Genomic DNA, 17,773 nt, shown 5'->3' with positions numbered 1-17,773 from the left:
CGCAAAACACCCCACCGTGTTATAATTGCAAAGGCGTAAAAAGATCTCTTGTGTAACCACCCCAATGTGATTCTATTGAAAACACATTACCATATAAAATTTAAATGCCACTTTATTATGATAAATTTAGTCATTAAATCCTAAGTAATTATTCTGCTATTATATCGCCATATGAATATTTTATTCAGAAAATTTTTACAACGCATTTTTTAACAAGAAATTGTGCGATATTAATATTACTCTATGTATTTATATATATTTTAATAACTTTCTTTTATTGCATCTAAAACATGGAATGTTGTAAAATCTTAAGATATGATATAGATATGCTTATTTTTGTCATGTTTAATACTGCGTTAATATAACGCGTTGAAATTATCAGTTTTTTATATTGTATTTTGCTTTCAAAAATCTCGAACTGTTTCTAAAATATTATTATATATGTAGCATTTATAGGAAATCAAGCTTAAATTTAAATAAATAAATCATTCAGAGATCGCCCCGTATGTATATAACTTCGAACGATAGTCAAGTATTCTCATGCAAATAGGTTTGTCTAAAACAATTGAAAATCTCGCGAGAAAAACTCGCGCAGAAATGCTTATCAACCGCGAACATATTTCCCCCGGCTGCATCGCGTCGCCGAGTTTCATGATTGCATTTTTCTTCGCCTACGGACATACGAATGAAAGATGCAAGAGGTAGTAACGGAGGTGAAATGGGAAAAATAATAAGCATGCAGAGAAAGCAAAAACACATGAGAAATTTTGTAATCAATAGCGCATAAAATTTTATCAAATATACTTGAACTATATTATCAATGAAACAACAACGTTCCCACACATATAATATAAATATTAAATGTTCTAAAATTCTAATTACTTTTATGCGTCAAACAAGCACTCACCTCACTGCAAATTGTATTTAATATGATAAAAGCAGCATATAGATAACAATAAAATATTACGTTGATAAATTAACTCTAATCTCTTTATGATTAAAGTGATTTAATTATTCCAATCGTTATATTTTTAATCTTATAATCTGAGAGAAAATGTTGTGTTTTGCGCAAAAAATAAATAGATCTACATGTAGATATTTTTTACACGGAGAGAAAAAATTGCATATGTTCAAAAGAAGCAAATATCAAGTATCTCGCAACATATACCACTTCTTTAGAAATATGTCGCTTTTTTAGTAAAAACACACGGATCCACGATACGAATGTAACACGAAAGTAACCTGGACGTATATGAAGATATACGGTTTACGTCACAAACGCATTTGTGCCATTAACCGAAGTGCGCGACGACTGACTGCACGAGTGGCATAAAAGCAACTGCAAGCCTTTCTTCCTCTCTAAATCATAAAGTATCAAATCGCATTGTGACAAGACAGCAAAAAAATCAAAATCGCTTGACACGTAAAAAGAATAGGATAAAAATGATCAACAAATGAAACAAACGTGAATTATTCTCCGAAATATAAATAAATATATGTGTTTGTAGGTAATATATGTGATATGTATCATGTAAAAACTATCCAGATACTTTACAAAAATATCGTAATAGTAAGTGTCACGTGAGCAACTTAAAATTTTGCAAAATGTTTTTAAGGCCATTATCTAAAGTGAAAACTAAATAATGCTTCGCGAACGTTTTTTACCATCAAAAACAATTAAAATAACTATAACAACTTAAATATAATTGAAATGAGTATATATTACTATATTTACATATCATTATATTACTAAACATTATATAATCAAATCGTTTATTTATTTTATAGCTGCTATCTATTTTATTATATATTTAGTGTAACTGTGTAATATGCGTGTGTATCAAAAATTCAACATTGCTTCTATATCTGATACACACACAAATATAAAATTTTAAATTAAAAAATTCAGATTTTTTAATATATTAATAGAATATAAAATTAATACAATTTTAATCATGAAAAGATTATAAATCACATGAAAGAATCAAAACAACACATGAAAAAACAGCTTTGCTAAAAGCAAATAACAACACAAACATATAATTAAAAAATTTTATTAAAATTACCTGCTATTACGCAAATGAAATGTTGGTCGACTTTTCTTTACGATATCCTTTTTAACAAGCTCGGTCTATTTTACGTAACTCTGCCTATATATTCTCATCGCGCACTATGAACTTTCTATGCGACTCAAAATGTCTGCTATAAAAAGTCTGCAATTCCATGGCATTAATTGAAAGAATTTTCGCAGAGAAAAATGCAGTAATTAAATATCCCAGTATACATGATGCCACGTACTTTACAGCAGAAACTTCGTAACTGTAATATACATGCAAACATGCTCTTTTTGCACGGTGTTTCGTAAAGAAAAAAATATGTGCAAAAGCAATATGTATTATATATTATATGTGTGTAATTTTTGTATCTTTGTTAATATTTTCTCAATTAAAAATTCTTTTCAAAAGATTTTCACAGATACACTTTTAAATTACAATGTTGTACTCAATCTTTTCATATTATATAAGATTATAACAGAAAATAATTTTTCTCAATAATAAAGAGCTGCATTGTACTTAGAAAAAAGAATTAATTGAATATAACATTAATTTGCAACAACTAACTTTCGCAAGAAAGTTGTTACACTGAAGTTCGACATCACTAAAGGAATAAGTCGGTTATGAAAGTCTAACGATATAAATTACGGAAATAATTATAGTATCTAGCGGAGCGGAAACAAACTTCGTCAAAACTCGGTTTAATTAAATATTATACTTCTTCATACTTTTAGCTAAAGTACAAAATTCCACGAAATAAAAGAAATAAGTAAATCAAAATTTCAAAATTTCTTTCTCAAGTATATAAAAACAAGAAAAAATCTAAAAACATTTATAATAATTTTCAGTAAATTTTTGATATAAAAAATTGTAACATTTATTATTAAATCTGAAAAATATTAGAAGAAAACAGAATTATTCACAGAAAATGAATTACACGGATTATCTATAGAATATTAATCTTCCATTTTAATAATAATAATACAATCTACGATTTTACAAATGTTACAATGACAATATAATGTCATATTCTTTCCTATAAAAGTCAAATCATATCTCAGATAATTAAAGCGCTTATAAAATTAATAGAAAAGAAAGCAATTCTCCGTTAATTGGTTTCATCGTTTTATCTGAATCCAATAATGTCATCACTGATGATGCTTGACCGCGAAATCACATAGAAATGGATCGAGAGATTTCACCTAAGAATAATATGTACATACACCAATAGAACAAACGAGAAAACGGCGAAATTTCAATTTTCGCGTGAATAATCTACGACACTTCATACGCAGCTAATGCGTATAACTGTATGTACAAGCTGTAAGCTCGCACGCGCGTATGGAATGAGGACGGCTATTCACCAGATACTGGCATAACCGGGAAATTGCGAGATTGTGGAAGGTTCTTCACAACTACAGACGTGCGCGCGCGCGCAGCTTCCTGGCATTAGTCCTTCACATCGCGGTATAAGGAGTGCAATTTTGAAATCCTGTGAATCCCGATGGGAAGAGCCCGCGATGAGATGGCGCACCGGAGTTATCAGACATCGGCAACAAAGCCGGACAAAGGAAACGAAAGAAATAATAGAGCGGACGTTTATTGTAACCAGTGTAAAGGACATCTTCCGAAAGACGAAGAAACTTGTATAGCTTGTACGACAACGCGTACAACAAGATCATACACGGTGTAGAAAAATCAGTGAAAGAATAGCTTACGAGCAATATCGACAGATCGAAGACATCGTTGTCATTGTAATGATTACGAGTTTTTTTTTTTCATACATTACATAAGATTCTTTTCAAGAAATATAAATGATAAAGCAAATTATTAATAACAGCTTATAAGCGAACATATATTATAGCTCTTGACCAAATAATCATTTTAAGAAATCACAAAAATATAAAAAATTATTTTTATAAAAAGTAATATTATATATATTGATAATAGTATTGATGATTTAAATGCAGTATTTATTTTGGATAGAATTATTCAAAATTTATTTCATTTATTTGAAATAGTCTGTAGGACAAATAAAAATTTCGCGATTAGACATTAACAATTTATTTTTAGTGTTAGTAAAAGAAAAAAGATACTAGTCTATATTTTGTTGCTATTTATTTCGCGGAATATTTAAATTGAGAAATGTCAAGTAATTTCTACATAATAAAAATATAGTAGAAGTTGTTATTGTTGAAAATCCACGACGTTCCATAAAAAAAATTAATATTTATAACGCATACATATGTATGTGTCACGTTTCGTTATTGTCCCCCGTTCTTGTTAGTGTTATCCCACTTTATAAAAAGCTTCGTCGTTTAAAACGAGAATGCTTCTCGAGCGACTGAAAGCACATTTCACGCCAACATATAGCTCGGATCTCGTAATTGGGCTTTGTCGGGCGAATCCTGTTACATGGCAGGTGACGACACAATGACTTGTGTAATGTTAACAGTGGAACAAGCTTAAGTAAGCTCGTGAGATAGAGAGACAAAATCTACTGTGACAATTACGAGACTACTATAATTATAATGTGATTTAAAGCGAAATGTTAGCATGACTTCGTATAAATATCTTAGTCGCACATTGTCGAATACATACAACTCTCTCTCTCTCTCTCTCTCTCATTTACATTCATGTGTCCTTAAAAAAAAAGATATGTGTGTGTATGTGTATTATAATGGATCGTAGAATTAAATTGTATAATAAAAGAATGAAGAAAGAAATATAATTAACGTTAATCAAAATTACGATTGCGCTTCGAGATAAATGGAGCGGAAATATTTGGAGCGGTTTTAAAAGTGGTAGAGTATTAAAATGGGAGTTTGAAATTGAAACTCTCGCGCCCATACGCGAAAGAATGCGACTCGGAAAATGCCAGTTTCTCGAAGTTGACATTGTGCAAGCTTCCGGGACTTAATGCAGAAAGGCAAGAGGAATAAAGGAGGGTACGATAATGTACTCTCTGTGTCTTGGCTCGAGGAAATTTACGGTAAACGTTCGTATTATTTCCGGGATAAACTTTTTCATGGGAGAATGCTGCTATGAGAATATGATGGGGAAGAAAAGCCAGATATGTATATTCGAGAATGTAAAAAGGTCTCGATAGCGCGCAAGTTTTTATGGCAGAAATCCACAATAGAGGTGTATCGCATGTCGTAGCGTTTTTATAGTCTATTTGAACGTTAGATTTATAGAGTTTTATAATCAGCGAATACAAAAAGCTATATATAATAAAATAAGAAAAAAAAGTCATGTCATAAGAAGTTTATTATTGCGATTGCGAGTTTGTAATAAATTTAAAAAGTCCCATGTATGATACGATGTAATATTTAACGACTTCGTATTTAATCTCGAAAGAAATGCAAAATAAATAAAAAATAACATTAAAAAAGAAAGAAATGTCAATATTTTACTAAATCTAATATCCGTTAACTTCGTATTATATTTAAAAATAACATAAAATGTCGATTCAATAAAATAGGATTACGTTATATTGTTTTATTATTTCTTATATAACGATTTTACTCGATATTCAAATTGCATAACGAAATAATAATCATAAAAAAGATTTATAAAATATTATAGCATCTACAAATTCTAATTTAAGAAAAAATACAATATATCATACATTTCGGTAAAATAAATTTTCTTCTAACTTTTTTGTTTATAAAATGAGATTTCGTGTCGCTCGCAATTCTGGATATCGATCCATTAAGTCCAATGCAATTAACGGCTATGGCGGAATAACGCGCGCAACACGACACTGCGACGTCGACGCACAAAGGAAGGCGTGGCAATGTTCGTCGGAACCCTTAATGCCAATGCCAATGTCAGGGCTTTCCCGGTCAATCACCTAAACACCCCTACCTTCGTGCCTTGGAAACTCGTCGTAGATCTCACTCGCGGTCAAAGAACCTTCCCTTTTCCATCATCATTCGCTGATAACTTTTCCACTCAAGGTATTACGCTAGACTGACTTTGTGAGAAAGACGGGCGATAAGCATTTACCCCTGCAGCGAGCACTTGAGTCAAACCCTGGGGGTTGAAATATCGACTGCATGGCAATGACAGTTTGCCAGGTTACCGACGCTGGAGCTTTTAGCTCTCTGCCGCTTTTACCGCACAAGATACAATATGACGACAAAAAACCATAATGATATATACATATATAAATTTCAATAAATAAAGGATCGGTAACTGATAATTATCGCAAAATGAAATTCTTAAAACAAATTGCAAGTTACTTAAGTAATAAAGTAAGAGCAGGAGAACAGTACGTAAAAACACCCACAATTTAATTTCGTGACCGTCGCTTTCGACGGCAAAATCGTTGTTGTTGAAACAAAGATAAAGGGGAAAAAAAAACAAAAAAAACGGCCGGCGAGCTTTCCAATAATGCCACGCAAGCACGAATGAGGTAGCTCGGAAGCATTGCAGCTTGGCTCGACAAATTACGATAAACTTCAAAGGCACGACAAGGTCTCAGCAATCGTTCGTTCGCGTTTAGAATCTTTACTAAGGCAGTCTAATAAAGGCACATGCGACTAATAAAAGCAACGCGACATCGCGATATACTAGGTAACTCAAAATTATCATGTATACGCATCTAGTAACTTTCGAATATAAACAAATAAATAATTTTCCTGTTATCCTTTTGGAGGATCTCGCTTAATAATACATCATTACAAATTGTATCCAGAGTATTGATATATAAATATTATTTTGAATTAATTATTAATTTGTTCGTAATTTGCAAGTGCACATATAGTGCGTTAAACGATTACTTTTATTTAAAAAAATATATTAACGATACAACCGCGATATTTATTCAAAAAACAATTTGTTGGATACAAACAATAATTTTTGATGATTGACTCACCTTTTGTTTATCAAGAAGATGCATGATTTCGTCGACATCGCCGACGACTACGGATTGTTGTCGCAACATCCCTTCTTCGACCGTAAGCCAGTCACGTATCTGTAACATAAGCGAGCAAAAAACTATAATAATATGATATAAGCGGTAATTAATATTTTCTAAATCCTTTTTATATTAGAAAATCTGTGTAATTAAAAAAAATAATCTTTAAAATAAACCCGGGAACCATCGAAAAAAAAAAAAAAAAAAAAATAGAGATAATATTAAACAAAAATATAATCATTTCCAAAACAAAAACGTGACTTTGAATTAACTACATATCTTCGATTATTAATCAGTTTATAAATCGATAACTCTTATTATGATGGATTAAGAAATTAGCCGTAGCAATTAACTCGTGTCTCTTGGAAAAGTGTGAATCGGCGGGAAATGTCTCTATCATCCGAAAGTGGTTCAAATGAGATGGAAAAGAGCCGTTGGCTAGCGAAAAGGGGAGGACGCAAGACCGGAATCAGGATATTTGCTGCCGGAAATTAGTAGGGAGTGTCCGTTCGTAAGTGGCCGACTTCGATTTACGTCGTACCACAATATCCATTAAGTAAGAATAAGCGAACATCGAATATACCGGACATTTTATAAAATTTCAATCAAATTTCGAAAACGTATTCCGTGATATATTTGCAACTTAGATTCTTGATCGAAAAGTTTTATTTTTATGAAAAGCGACACGTTAAATAATAACTGTCAAATAATTAACCGTATAAAGTAATTTTCAAAGAAAATAATACTCAATTCACAAAAAAAAAGTTCGCAATGTAATTATTGTAAATGGATTGGGTCCACTATTATACAGCGTGAGTAAGCACTCAATTGTATTATAAATTTACATTTTCCAACAATCATTGCGATGGACAGTTTTTTCTTGTAAATGGCTCTATTGGTGCGTTTAATTAAATATCAAGGCGAGTTGCGTAATTCCATTGGAACTACGAGTTGTAAAGCCAATAATACATTTAAAAGCCAACACGGCCGCGCGCACGTGTAACGCTTCGCTAGACATCGGCAATATCTCTGCTAGTGATTTTAGCGTAGCTTGTTTGCTGTATATTTCGCGCGCGAATTCTACTTGAAATACTTCAAAAGATCGTGGCGTTCAAATAAACATTTATACGGCAAACAATATATTGAAAAAACTATCACGGAATTCTCGGCTTAACACCGGCTGATTATCGATCGGCGATGTAACAAACAAGCAGGCAAGAAAGCCAAACTAGTATTCGACGAAGGTTTCCCTGGATCGCGAACGTGGAAGTTTCGAGGGAGTCGATAAATCGCGGAAGAGATAAACCGTAGTGCTACAGGAAATTAAGGTCTCGCTCGGTCCGGCAAGCCCCGGAGGCTGCCATCTAGTCTAAGCTCCAGGGCTCGTTCCGCTTTTCACCCACCCTTGTCCAAAGCGGCCTTGATTAAGTGCCTGTTGTCGAAGTGCCTGATCATATCCCTTGCATTTCAAAATGAGCATAGAACTGCGATTTATACACTTTCATTTAATTATTATTGAGTTATTAAGATTAAGCTTAGGAATCAAAGATAAAATTAAAATTGAAAATAATTGATTTTTTTCATTTAATTCTTATGAATGATGTAATTCGTAAGATATAATATGCACAAAGAAGTTTACTAGAAAATATACATGATCTTGATAAAAGTTTATTCAACGCTTTTATTTTCTGATTTCTAGACAACTGAAATATACTTACTATTTATTATCTCTACTACGTAATAACGCTCCTATCTTTTACGCTATAAAACTTCACGAGTAAGCTTACGTGCGTATCCGTTATGTATTTCTCACCTATACAATCTATATCTATTCTTATGCATAAAGCATTTCATCGAGAATCGTGAAAGTTCCTGAGAATTCCGCTCCAAGAATTTAACGACGAACTTTAGCATCTGAGCAATAAAAAAAGACGTGATAGAACGTACACACACACACACACACACACACACACACACACACACACACACACACACACACACACACACACACACATCCTTCCCTATCTTCGGAAATCAACTGCGTCGTGAACGATGCTTGGCAGCAATCGAACAGTGCAATCATATCTTTACTATGACAAATATCGTGAATTTTAACCGTAACGACGTTATCGACGTTGATTCAAAAAATACTGTCTCTATTCGGAAACTCCATGTTTACTTTCAGTTCAATAACTAAAAACATATCCAAAGAATAAAAGCTATTAACTCGCTATGATTGTCTTTCATGTTTATTTTACAATAAAATACTCTCCGTAAGAAGCGATTTCCCCGAAATGGTATTGTTCCCCGAATGACAATAAACGCGGAAAAGTTGGCGCAGGTGCACTTTGCACGAAGTTTCTCGATTGTCGCCCTACGACTTTCTGATGCATCAAACAGTTCATTGGACAAACCGTTTCATCTTCGTTCTATCGCTTCTCTCTGTTTCAATCAAAATTTTTATTATTATTGTAGTATTTGCAAAAATAAACATGATAATCTTTTATCTTTTATTATTACACTCTAATAAAAATACTAAAAGATGTAACAAAGAACATTTAAGAAAAATGTTAATAAAACCAGTATTAAAAAATTCTTATGATATTAATCATTCTTTTAGCATGACGTGAATTATGAAACAATGTTAAAAATTTCAAGCTTTGCTTCGTTCACGAACTTCGTCTAAAATTTATGTACATATAAATTTAGTTTAGAATTAATTTAATCGTTGAAAAGACAAAAACATGGAAATATCGTCGTTAATCACTCTCATATATACCTATGTGGCAATGGAAAACAATGTCTGCTATTTCAGTATTTTATGCAGAACACATGTAAGCTTTCAAACTAATCTCACATATTTTGTCACAAGGGTAACCAAGAATCTAATAAGCTGAATACCGCAAAGAGACTCAAATTATTGGAGTGCCACAGAAACGCGCGAACATGGGAATTCGGTATAGGAAACCGCATATTAACATTATGTTCGGAAAAGTTTCAAAATTGAAATTTATTTTATTGTAAACGAAAAGAATTTGCCTTGTCTAGCACAAACATCTCTTATTTACATTAATTATCAACCCTACAAATTACGAAATTTAATATTTTGTATCAATTGAACGAAAAAAGTAAAGCACATAATTTCTTATATAAATTTAAAATTAATGTAAAAAAAGAGAGATTCTAAAAATTAAACAATTTATTCTCTACCATTTACATTGTCTTAAAATAGTCTTTATCACATTATAGATTGATGGAATTTCAAAATTCTAATTTTTGAATTTTGAAATTTTTCTTTAAAGCAATTTCTAAACTGCATGGTTTTTAATTTTTATAAATGACGAAATATCTCAGTTCCTCGATTATTAACTTGATTGAGACAATTCAAATCTTCGAAATAAACTCCACAGCTGGATCAATGCAACAGATAGTGAATAAAATGTGGTTTACTATCATGAAATAAAATAGAATTTCATTGGCAACTCGATTTCTGCTCAAGTCTCGTTACCTCGAGGCATCTCATCGCTTTATGCAAACAACACAATACTTGTCACTGCAACGGCATAGAAGCCGGAAATAGAAGCAGGGAGATAGCGTTAGACTGCTTGAATCTGACTGTTGACTCGGCAAATAGGAAAAGCGTTCCAAAGCCTGTGCAATGTTGACCAAGACGTTGGTAAAAGTTATCTGGACAATAGGTGAGGATATTAAATGTTGTCGAATTATATTTACGTCAAGTTTTATACACTATATATTGTAACCATTTAACTACTTTACTTTTAATGTATTATCCTATGATATCTCTTATCATGTTCAAACTTAATATTGCAAAATTGAAACATATTGACATAAATGTATCCTCGATTTTCAGCAGCTGCGCAGAAGCAACATATGCAAGATCAAAAGTTGCTTCACCTTTACGAAGTACGTGTAAAATGTCATGTTTCAAAGGAAACTGTAACGTGGCTCTGACGAGTAAAAGGGCAAAAGACGTTTCGCGAAATATGAACGTGATGGCTTGGGTCACAAGAGTTCAAAGAGAAGAAATCCTTGAAAAACAGGTGGAAAAAACGCTTTACAAGCAAAAAAAAAAAACAAAAGAATACCTAAAGATTTTCTAACTAAGAGCCTGAGCGATAATACGCATTTATGTTACATCGTATGATAAATGTACCTTAACAAAAAAAAACTAATTTTAATATAAAATTAACTCAAATAATAAAAGAATAAAGTCAAAATACATAACGAATAAAGAAGCACTAATAAAGAAGCGAACACTTTATTAAAGGATACCGTGAAATAAGAAAAAATATGTGCTTGAATGTAAAGATCAGAATAACACGAAAAACAGAGCGAGCTGGAAAGATATTCTTGGCAAGTCCAAAGATATTAACATCTACATATAAAATCGGACTGACGTGTATATGATTATCCTACTTACTAAAATCGAGTGAATTTTTCGCGTCAACTAAAGTGATTTTTAATTAAATTTTAGGTACTATAAAAGACGATAAATTCCCGTTCGGCCGAACCGACGGATCTTGAAGAAAGCATCTAATGTGAATACAAAAAAAAAAGTAAAGTCTAACTTAATTTATTTTAGAATATTTACTAGATTGTGCTCCCGTGTTATGTGCGTCGTAAGAACCGCAGCACGAGCACGATGAGTGAATGGGGCTCAGAATGGCGTGAAGGGAGAGAAGCTGACGGAGTAATTCGATAAAATTGACCGAGTTATACGCCTGCATGAACGTCGGTCCTTTCCCTCTTGTGCTGTCCACACCGTCGTCACACAAATCTAATTCTTGTCCCTGATAACCGAACTTGTGCCACCAATCGCAGAATATTCAGACGGGATTTCATTTCATCCGAAATTTACCGTTGTCATCAGACCGCAATTGGAAAAGAATGTGCAGTCTAGAAGTCTAAGTCAAAATCTCATTAAGTATACTGACGCCATAAAAGTTATTCGCGATTAACAACAGACAAGTTCTAAAAGGGCCATTTATAATTCTCATCGATCCGATGAAGTTATTATTGTGCAGTTTGCACATCTTTTACTCATGTCAAGAATTTTTTTATCAATATTTGCGCATTCGGTAATATTATCGATAATGAGAAACCATTTAAAAAGAGAAAAATTTGAGAAACAAAAAATAGAAGCGATAATAAATAAATGCTAATAAATGATTTAACAGCAATTAAATAAAGAATAAAAATAATTTAGAAGAGCAAATACTTTTTCAAATATATTATATACGATATTATATTCGATAAATTGTGTTTTAATATGTATTTCACGAAATAGATAGAATGTCATTTAAAACCTGATGAAAAAAAAATTTTTATTATGGCAAACCCGTGAGATAAATAGAAGAACAATAGAATAAGGTTATTTAAAAGGGCAGTATTCTTAACCATAAAAGCTTTTGTTATTCGCAAAATTAAAATGTCACGCACGAAGCGCCGTCCGATTACTCCGTGACAGTTTGACATCTCTGTCTACAAAAAAGGTATATATCTCTCCTGTTTCCGTATTCTCGGTACTTCGTCACAGATTTACATGTAATTTATGACGAACCGTGTTTCAGAGAGAAGAGAACAGTGGTAACAAAATTTGTTTTGCCGCTTTATAAAAGCCGGTACGCATAAGCGAAAGCGAAATATAAAGGGGTGAATAAAATTAACTTTCAATAAATGTTAATTTACATAAAGAAACTTTCAATGCGAAGTTTATGTTAACTTTCGCGGAGCGAATTATTGCTTCAACTTATTACTCCTCATAATTAAATTCTTCTAACATTCTAATTTTACATTTATTAATTATAATATTGATGTAACGTATCGAAAAAAGAAAAGAGAATATAGACAATATGTCAGAAATATCGATTGAGTATATCGTTCCACTCGGAATACTAAGTGGAAAGCGAATATGATCTAGTCGACACCTCGATAATCAAGTTAAGATTCCTCGCCCTTCAGGGACACACTACAATATACTAAAATACACACAGAATAGAATATCGCAATATGTCCGTATGCTTAATATAATTTGCGACGGCGTTTTAATTTACGTTTACAAAGAGGACGTTTTTCCTTTAGGGGCCACATAATAAGCCTCTGTTCTTTTTAGCTACAGTTTTCTTTCTCTCTACAAAGCATGAGTATATATTCGTTTCAATTTAAATACAGAGATTTTTTTCATTTTTAAAAAACATAGATACAGAGAAAAATGGAAATAATATCCTACTCGTCCTACTCGTTAAAGTTCGAAAAGAGCGCAATATAAAACGTAACATGCAACTACATAAACATTTATATCGATTTAACGATATATATCACATTATTCATACCTTTATATTTTTATATCTCATGTAAAAACGTTATTTTGCACGATGTTATGCAATCCAGATTTTGTATCCGCTTTTTAACATATGTACAAAAAAAATGGATCGGTTTCCTTTACAATATCTACCGGCCAGAATTTGTCGAAAAATACGCGATTTCCCATGTACAAGTAGCTTAATATATTTTTCGCTGACATTCGCTCGGAAAACACGCGACTTTACTGTCGGATCCCAGCAACGCGCGTTACGCTGCCATATTCTCATCAGTCTCTCTCTACGCATTCGCGTAATTTATGCGCTTTAATTAGCCGAGATGCCCGAGGACAGGCAAGCTCTTGCCATTGTCGTGCCTCCGCCATTTTTGGCGACGCGGAAGAACGACGGAATTTTATATTACAAAATTTGCGCACATTTTGTCTGACATGAAATTTCTCGTAGAAAGCTATGCATTCAAAATAACGCGTTTTCGATCGCGCGAGAGAAAAGAGTCGGAATAAAATTAATCGATCCCCAGCAAGAATAATTGCGAAAACTATCGTGAAACATTCGTTCTCTTCGTTGAGAATATTTCCATCTCTTCGTAGCAATACCGGAGTAATCAAATCGATATCTTCTGCGATCGGATTCCGAAGCTAACCGACCGTTAATTATTATTTGTTACTGAGCGTCTGATTCCTAAAGAGACGTAATGGTATCAGTTTATCAGATCTCGTTAATTCTCTTTCTGCCGCGTGAAAATACATTTTCTGTTCTTAGTAAAAATTTAATTACTGCTTACGTTTTATATAGTTGGTGCTTTAATTTCTAACATTTAAATGGCTTTTTGGAGATAATAAAGGATCTCAAATTAAAATATGATACATAATTGTAACAACATGTAATTATATAAATAATATTGTATCAGCTTACTTTCTCGCGTTCAATTTTAGCTGAGGAATATTTAAAAGAATCAAAATATTTTACACAATTGAGATATATAAAAATCATTCTCAAAATAACATAAACATCTTCACATGTGCTATCCCCATGGACGAACATTAATTTATTTTATACAGATTATAGTTGTAAGTGTCTCTACTGTTGACAAATGTAAATTAATAAAATCCAAGTGACAAAAACTGTATATGATAACAACTATACACTTGAATGCAGTTAAATAACATATAATAACAAAATATCACATATATATCTCCCTTTTCTGTATATGTACCTTTCAGTTACATAATGCTATTGTCCTGGCGACTTCACGCACGCGTATAAGTAAGCAAGCTTACCTGAAGCACTGATTTATCGAGTCCCGCGACAAGGGCGGAAGCTGAGGTGGAGGGTGAAGTTGAAGACGAAGCCGAGGAAACGGAGGGACTGCTAGTCGCTACGGGGGTCGACGGTGACGAGGGGGCGGGAGAGGGTGACAGCCCCCGAGACCCCCCTGCAGCTGCACCCGCCGCCCCCGGTGCTGCGGTGCCTACACTCCTTTCCACTTCTGTAACAGGGAAACAAAACCATATCTCCATTAGAGCGCGGCATCGTGTCGTAAAAGTCGGCAGGCCGTATCTCCTGCGGCCGCCCGCCGACGTGACGAAAATTGATGCGCTCTCGGCGCAGCAGGAAGCAAGGTGAGCATTCAAACATCCGTTTCAGCAATGTTTCCAAGCCGCCGTATGCATACATCGAATTATCGATCATTCGAGCTTAACGACAGTAATGATTCTTCTCACGATTGCGCGATCTAATAGGTTTAGAGAGAAAGAAAGAAAGAGAGAGATCACTGACTTGTTGAGTTTCTCATGAAACAGTTCGATTTACCTTTTCTACGAAAACTGGTAATTTTCCAGTTGATTCGCCGACGTTGTATCTTTTCCAACGTACGGTGACAGATAATAAGACGAGGAAAAGACAAGTTCGCTTAAAGGAGAAGAAAGATAGGAATAAGAAGCGAGGCGGAATGGTTTCAAGGCACGTACCAAAGGATGCACGGTCAATTCATTGAATAGGAAAGTAACTTTCATAGTTTATAAGTTTACCCGTTTCATTCCCTTGAATCGAGTCGGAGCGAGGCCATGGCGTATCCCAGGTGGAACCCTACGCAGGGTCGTCGAAGATGAGCTTAATGCTCGTCTCTAATGTAATTGAAAACTTTCGTAAACGCTTTTTCGTATCCCTCGATTTGTAACACTCGTCTACTAGCGCTTAAACGTTACTTAGAAACGCATTGCGTCACTTACAATCAATAATGATATAAAACTCTCTGCTCTCTCTGCTCTCTCTCTTCTTCTATCCATCTTAAAAGTTAGTCCCGTTTATATGTGTTTATATATGCACATGGGTTGATTCGATAAAGAGTAAATCAATAAATTAAATCAGCAATTATTAATAATAATAAGTTGTACAATTTCAGTTGCATCTGCTGCAATAATACAATATCATGAGCAGAGATGTTTATCGATTTATAATAATTAATATTAATTGCACTCATTAAAGTTTCTATAATTATCTTTGATTATAATTTTAAGATAAAAAAATTTTATATTTTTACGTTGCATAAATAATGCATTTTTATATTTTATATCTCGAAGTAAATATTTAATTATATGACTGCATTGGTAATCGGTAAATCGAGTTTGTAAAATGTATCAAACATTCCCGTTTTGGTTCATTAATCTCAGTAATTAAGCGTGTAATTTACTGTTATAATATATTGCTGTTACACCATACATTGGTAAATATGTATGGTAAATACGAGTTACAATAATCAATAGTTATACATTTATTTACTGTTTAACAAATCAAAATGAAAACTTTTAATAACTTTATAATTTCGCTTCATTAAGCGCAAGAATTGTTACAATATATTTAATTCGATATATATTCGATATATAAAAATTAATTATTCATACACTATTCTTTTTTTGAATCCAATCCAGAATGATTTTGTATACAGCAAAAAAGACTTAATAGTTAAAATTTAATATATATTTTTCGGTATATGATTCATAAAACAATTACTATTTGCGAGCACTAATATACCAGTTATATAAAAATCATTAGATAATATTACATAAATTAGTTGAAGTAACGAGAATTAGAATACTTGCATTCAGACTAACGTTACCCGCAAACGCTAGAGTTCTCTAGTTACCCTAGTTAATCGTTAATTTGTATAGCTATGCAAGCTCGATGTTCTCATTTACTCGATAAGAATGGCACTAAACCAGCTCTGCATACAGTTAACAAGGAAATTACTCCCACAGTGCGTTAGTACTTGTGTTCCGCTGTGAGAAAGAACCGTCAAAGTTGATCTTCCGTGTTTATACAGTCTGCCAATATGAATATACGTAATACGTACATAAATTAATCTCATTAATGTTTAAAAATCAGATCAATGTTGTTCGTGTAAATTATTTTCTATACGTATTAACTTCACAAAATGTAATTTATAATTTAATTTTGTTGGTAAAAATATAGAAAACAAAGAAAATTATTTAAAAATTCATTTGTGCTTATTAATTGCAAAGTTGAAATGTGTATGCTTGCGGAAATAATCGTACTGTCAATTCGGCGCAAAAAAGAATTAGAAACGCTACGAACATTAATTTCGGTAAAATACTACGAAAAACATTTTTACAATTTCGCCCAGCATCAGTATCTAAATATTCCATCGAGTACAAGAGACATGTATACTTTCCACAATAAAGTCTAAACGTGCCGCAATTTAAAGAATTCGCAGTCTCCAGAGATTATAAATTATGCACAAAATCGTCTCACGTCAGTTCAATTTTAAAGAAGCTATTATATTTTTATTTCCGGACTTCTCCCCGAGCTAGTACCGGCGAGCATTATCTTAACAACTGGTCCTGCTACCTTTTCACTTGAATTTCGCTGTATTATCTAGAATTGGATAAAAAGAAAAAAAAATAGAAGAATACAAAGAAAGACCAAGCGATGGAACGACGAGCAGACAACGTCGGCACGAGAGAACAGTTTGCTCGCATAATTACTCACAAACCGCGAAACTTTCATCAGCAAAGAGTTTTTCGACTTTGACGATATTTCTTAATGCATTCGCTAAACTTCGAAGACGATCTATACCTTCACAACAAAGTACTTTGTCATTGAAGCGGTGAGAAACCGGCGGGCTACGACCAGTCCTGCTAATTCAAAGGGAAAGCAGTTATGCAAACGTACCGCGAGACATTCACCGTGAACTCAAGGATACCGTTCACCTTCTGAAGCTCAAATTTCTTCGCGTCCCATCTCGTCCGCTCGAGCAAATTGTGTGCATACAATTTGCGAAGTTGAGAACTGTGCAAATCTCGGCCGAAGCAGCCCGACTGCCGCGAAGAAGATAGCTACCTCAATTTAAAGACTACTTTGCGTAGTTATGAGCAGGACAAATTGAAGTAAGGAAATCGTGTTATTTAAACGCAAAATAAATATCAACGTAAAAT

General features: G+C 33.2%; 1 protein-coding gene across 1 annotated transcript in view; it reads right to left on the bottom strand.

The window, feature by feature from the left end:
• LOC115246347 (dystrophin-like) overlaps positions 1-17,773 on the bottom strand; it is a 467,223-nt gene that overhangs the window by 349,351 nt on the left and 100,099 nt on the right. The window contains exons 35-36 of the mRNA XM_029825095.1: positions 14,600-14,808; positions 6,937-7,035 (exon numbers count right to left, since the gene is read on the bottom strand). Of these exons, the coding sequence (XP_029680955.1) occupies positions 6,937-7,035; positions 14,600-14,808 (308 nt within the window). The remainder of the gene's footprint in view (positions 1-6,936; positions 7,036-14,599; positions 14,809-17,773) is intronic.

This window comes from Formica exsecta, unplaced genomic scaffold (genome assembly GCF_003651465.1).
Source record: "Formica exsecta isolate Colony F162 unplaced genomic scaffold, ASM365146v1 scaffold149, whole genome shotgun sequence".
In the NCBI taxonomy this organism is placed as follows: Eukaryota; Metazoa; Arthropoda; class Insecta; order Hymenoptera; family Formicidae; genus Formica; species Formica exsecta.
Note: the sequence above shows the minus strand (reverse complement) of the source record. Positions and strands in the feature narration are given on the sequence as shown.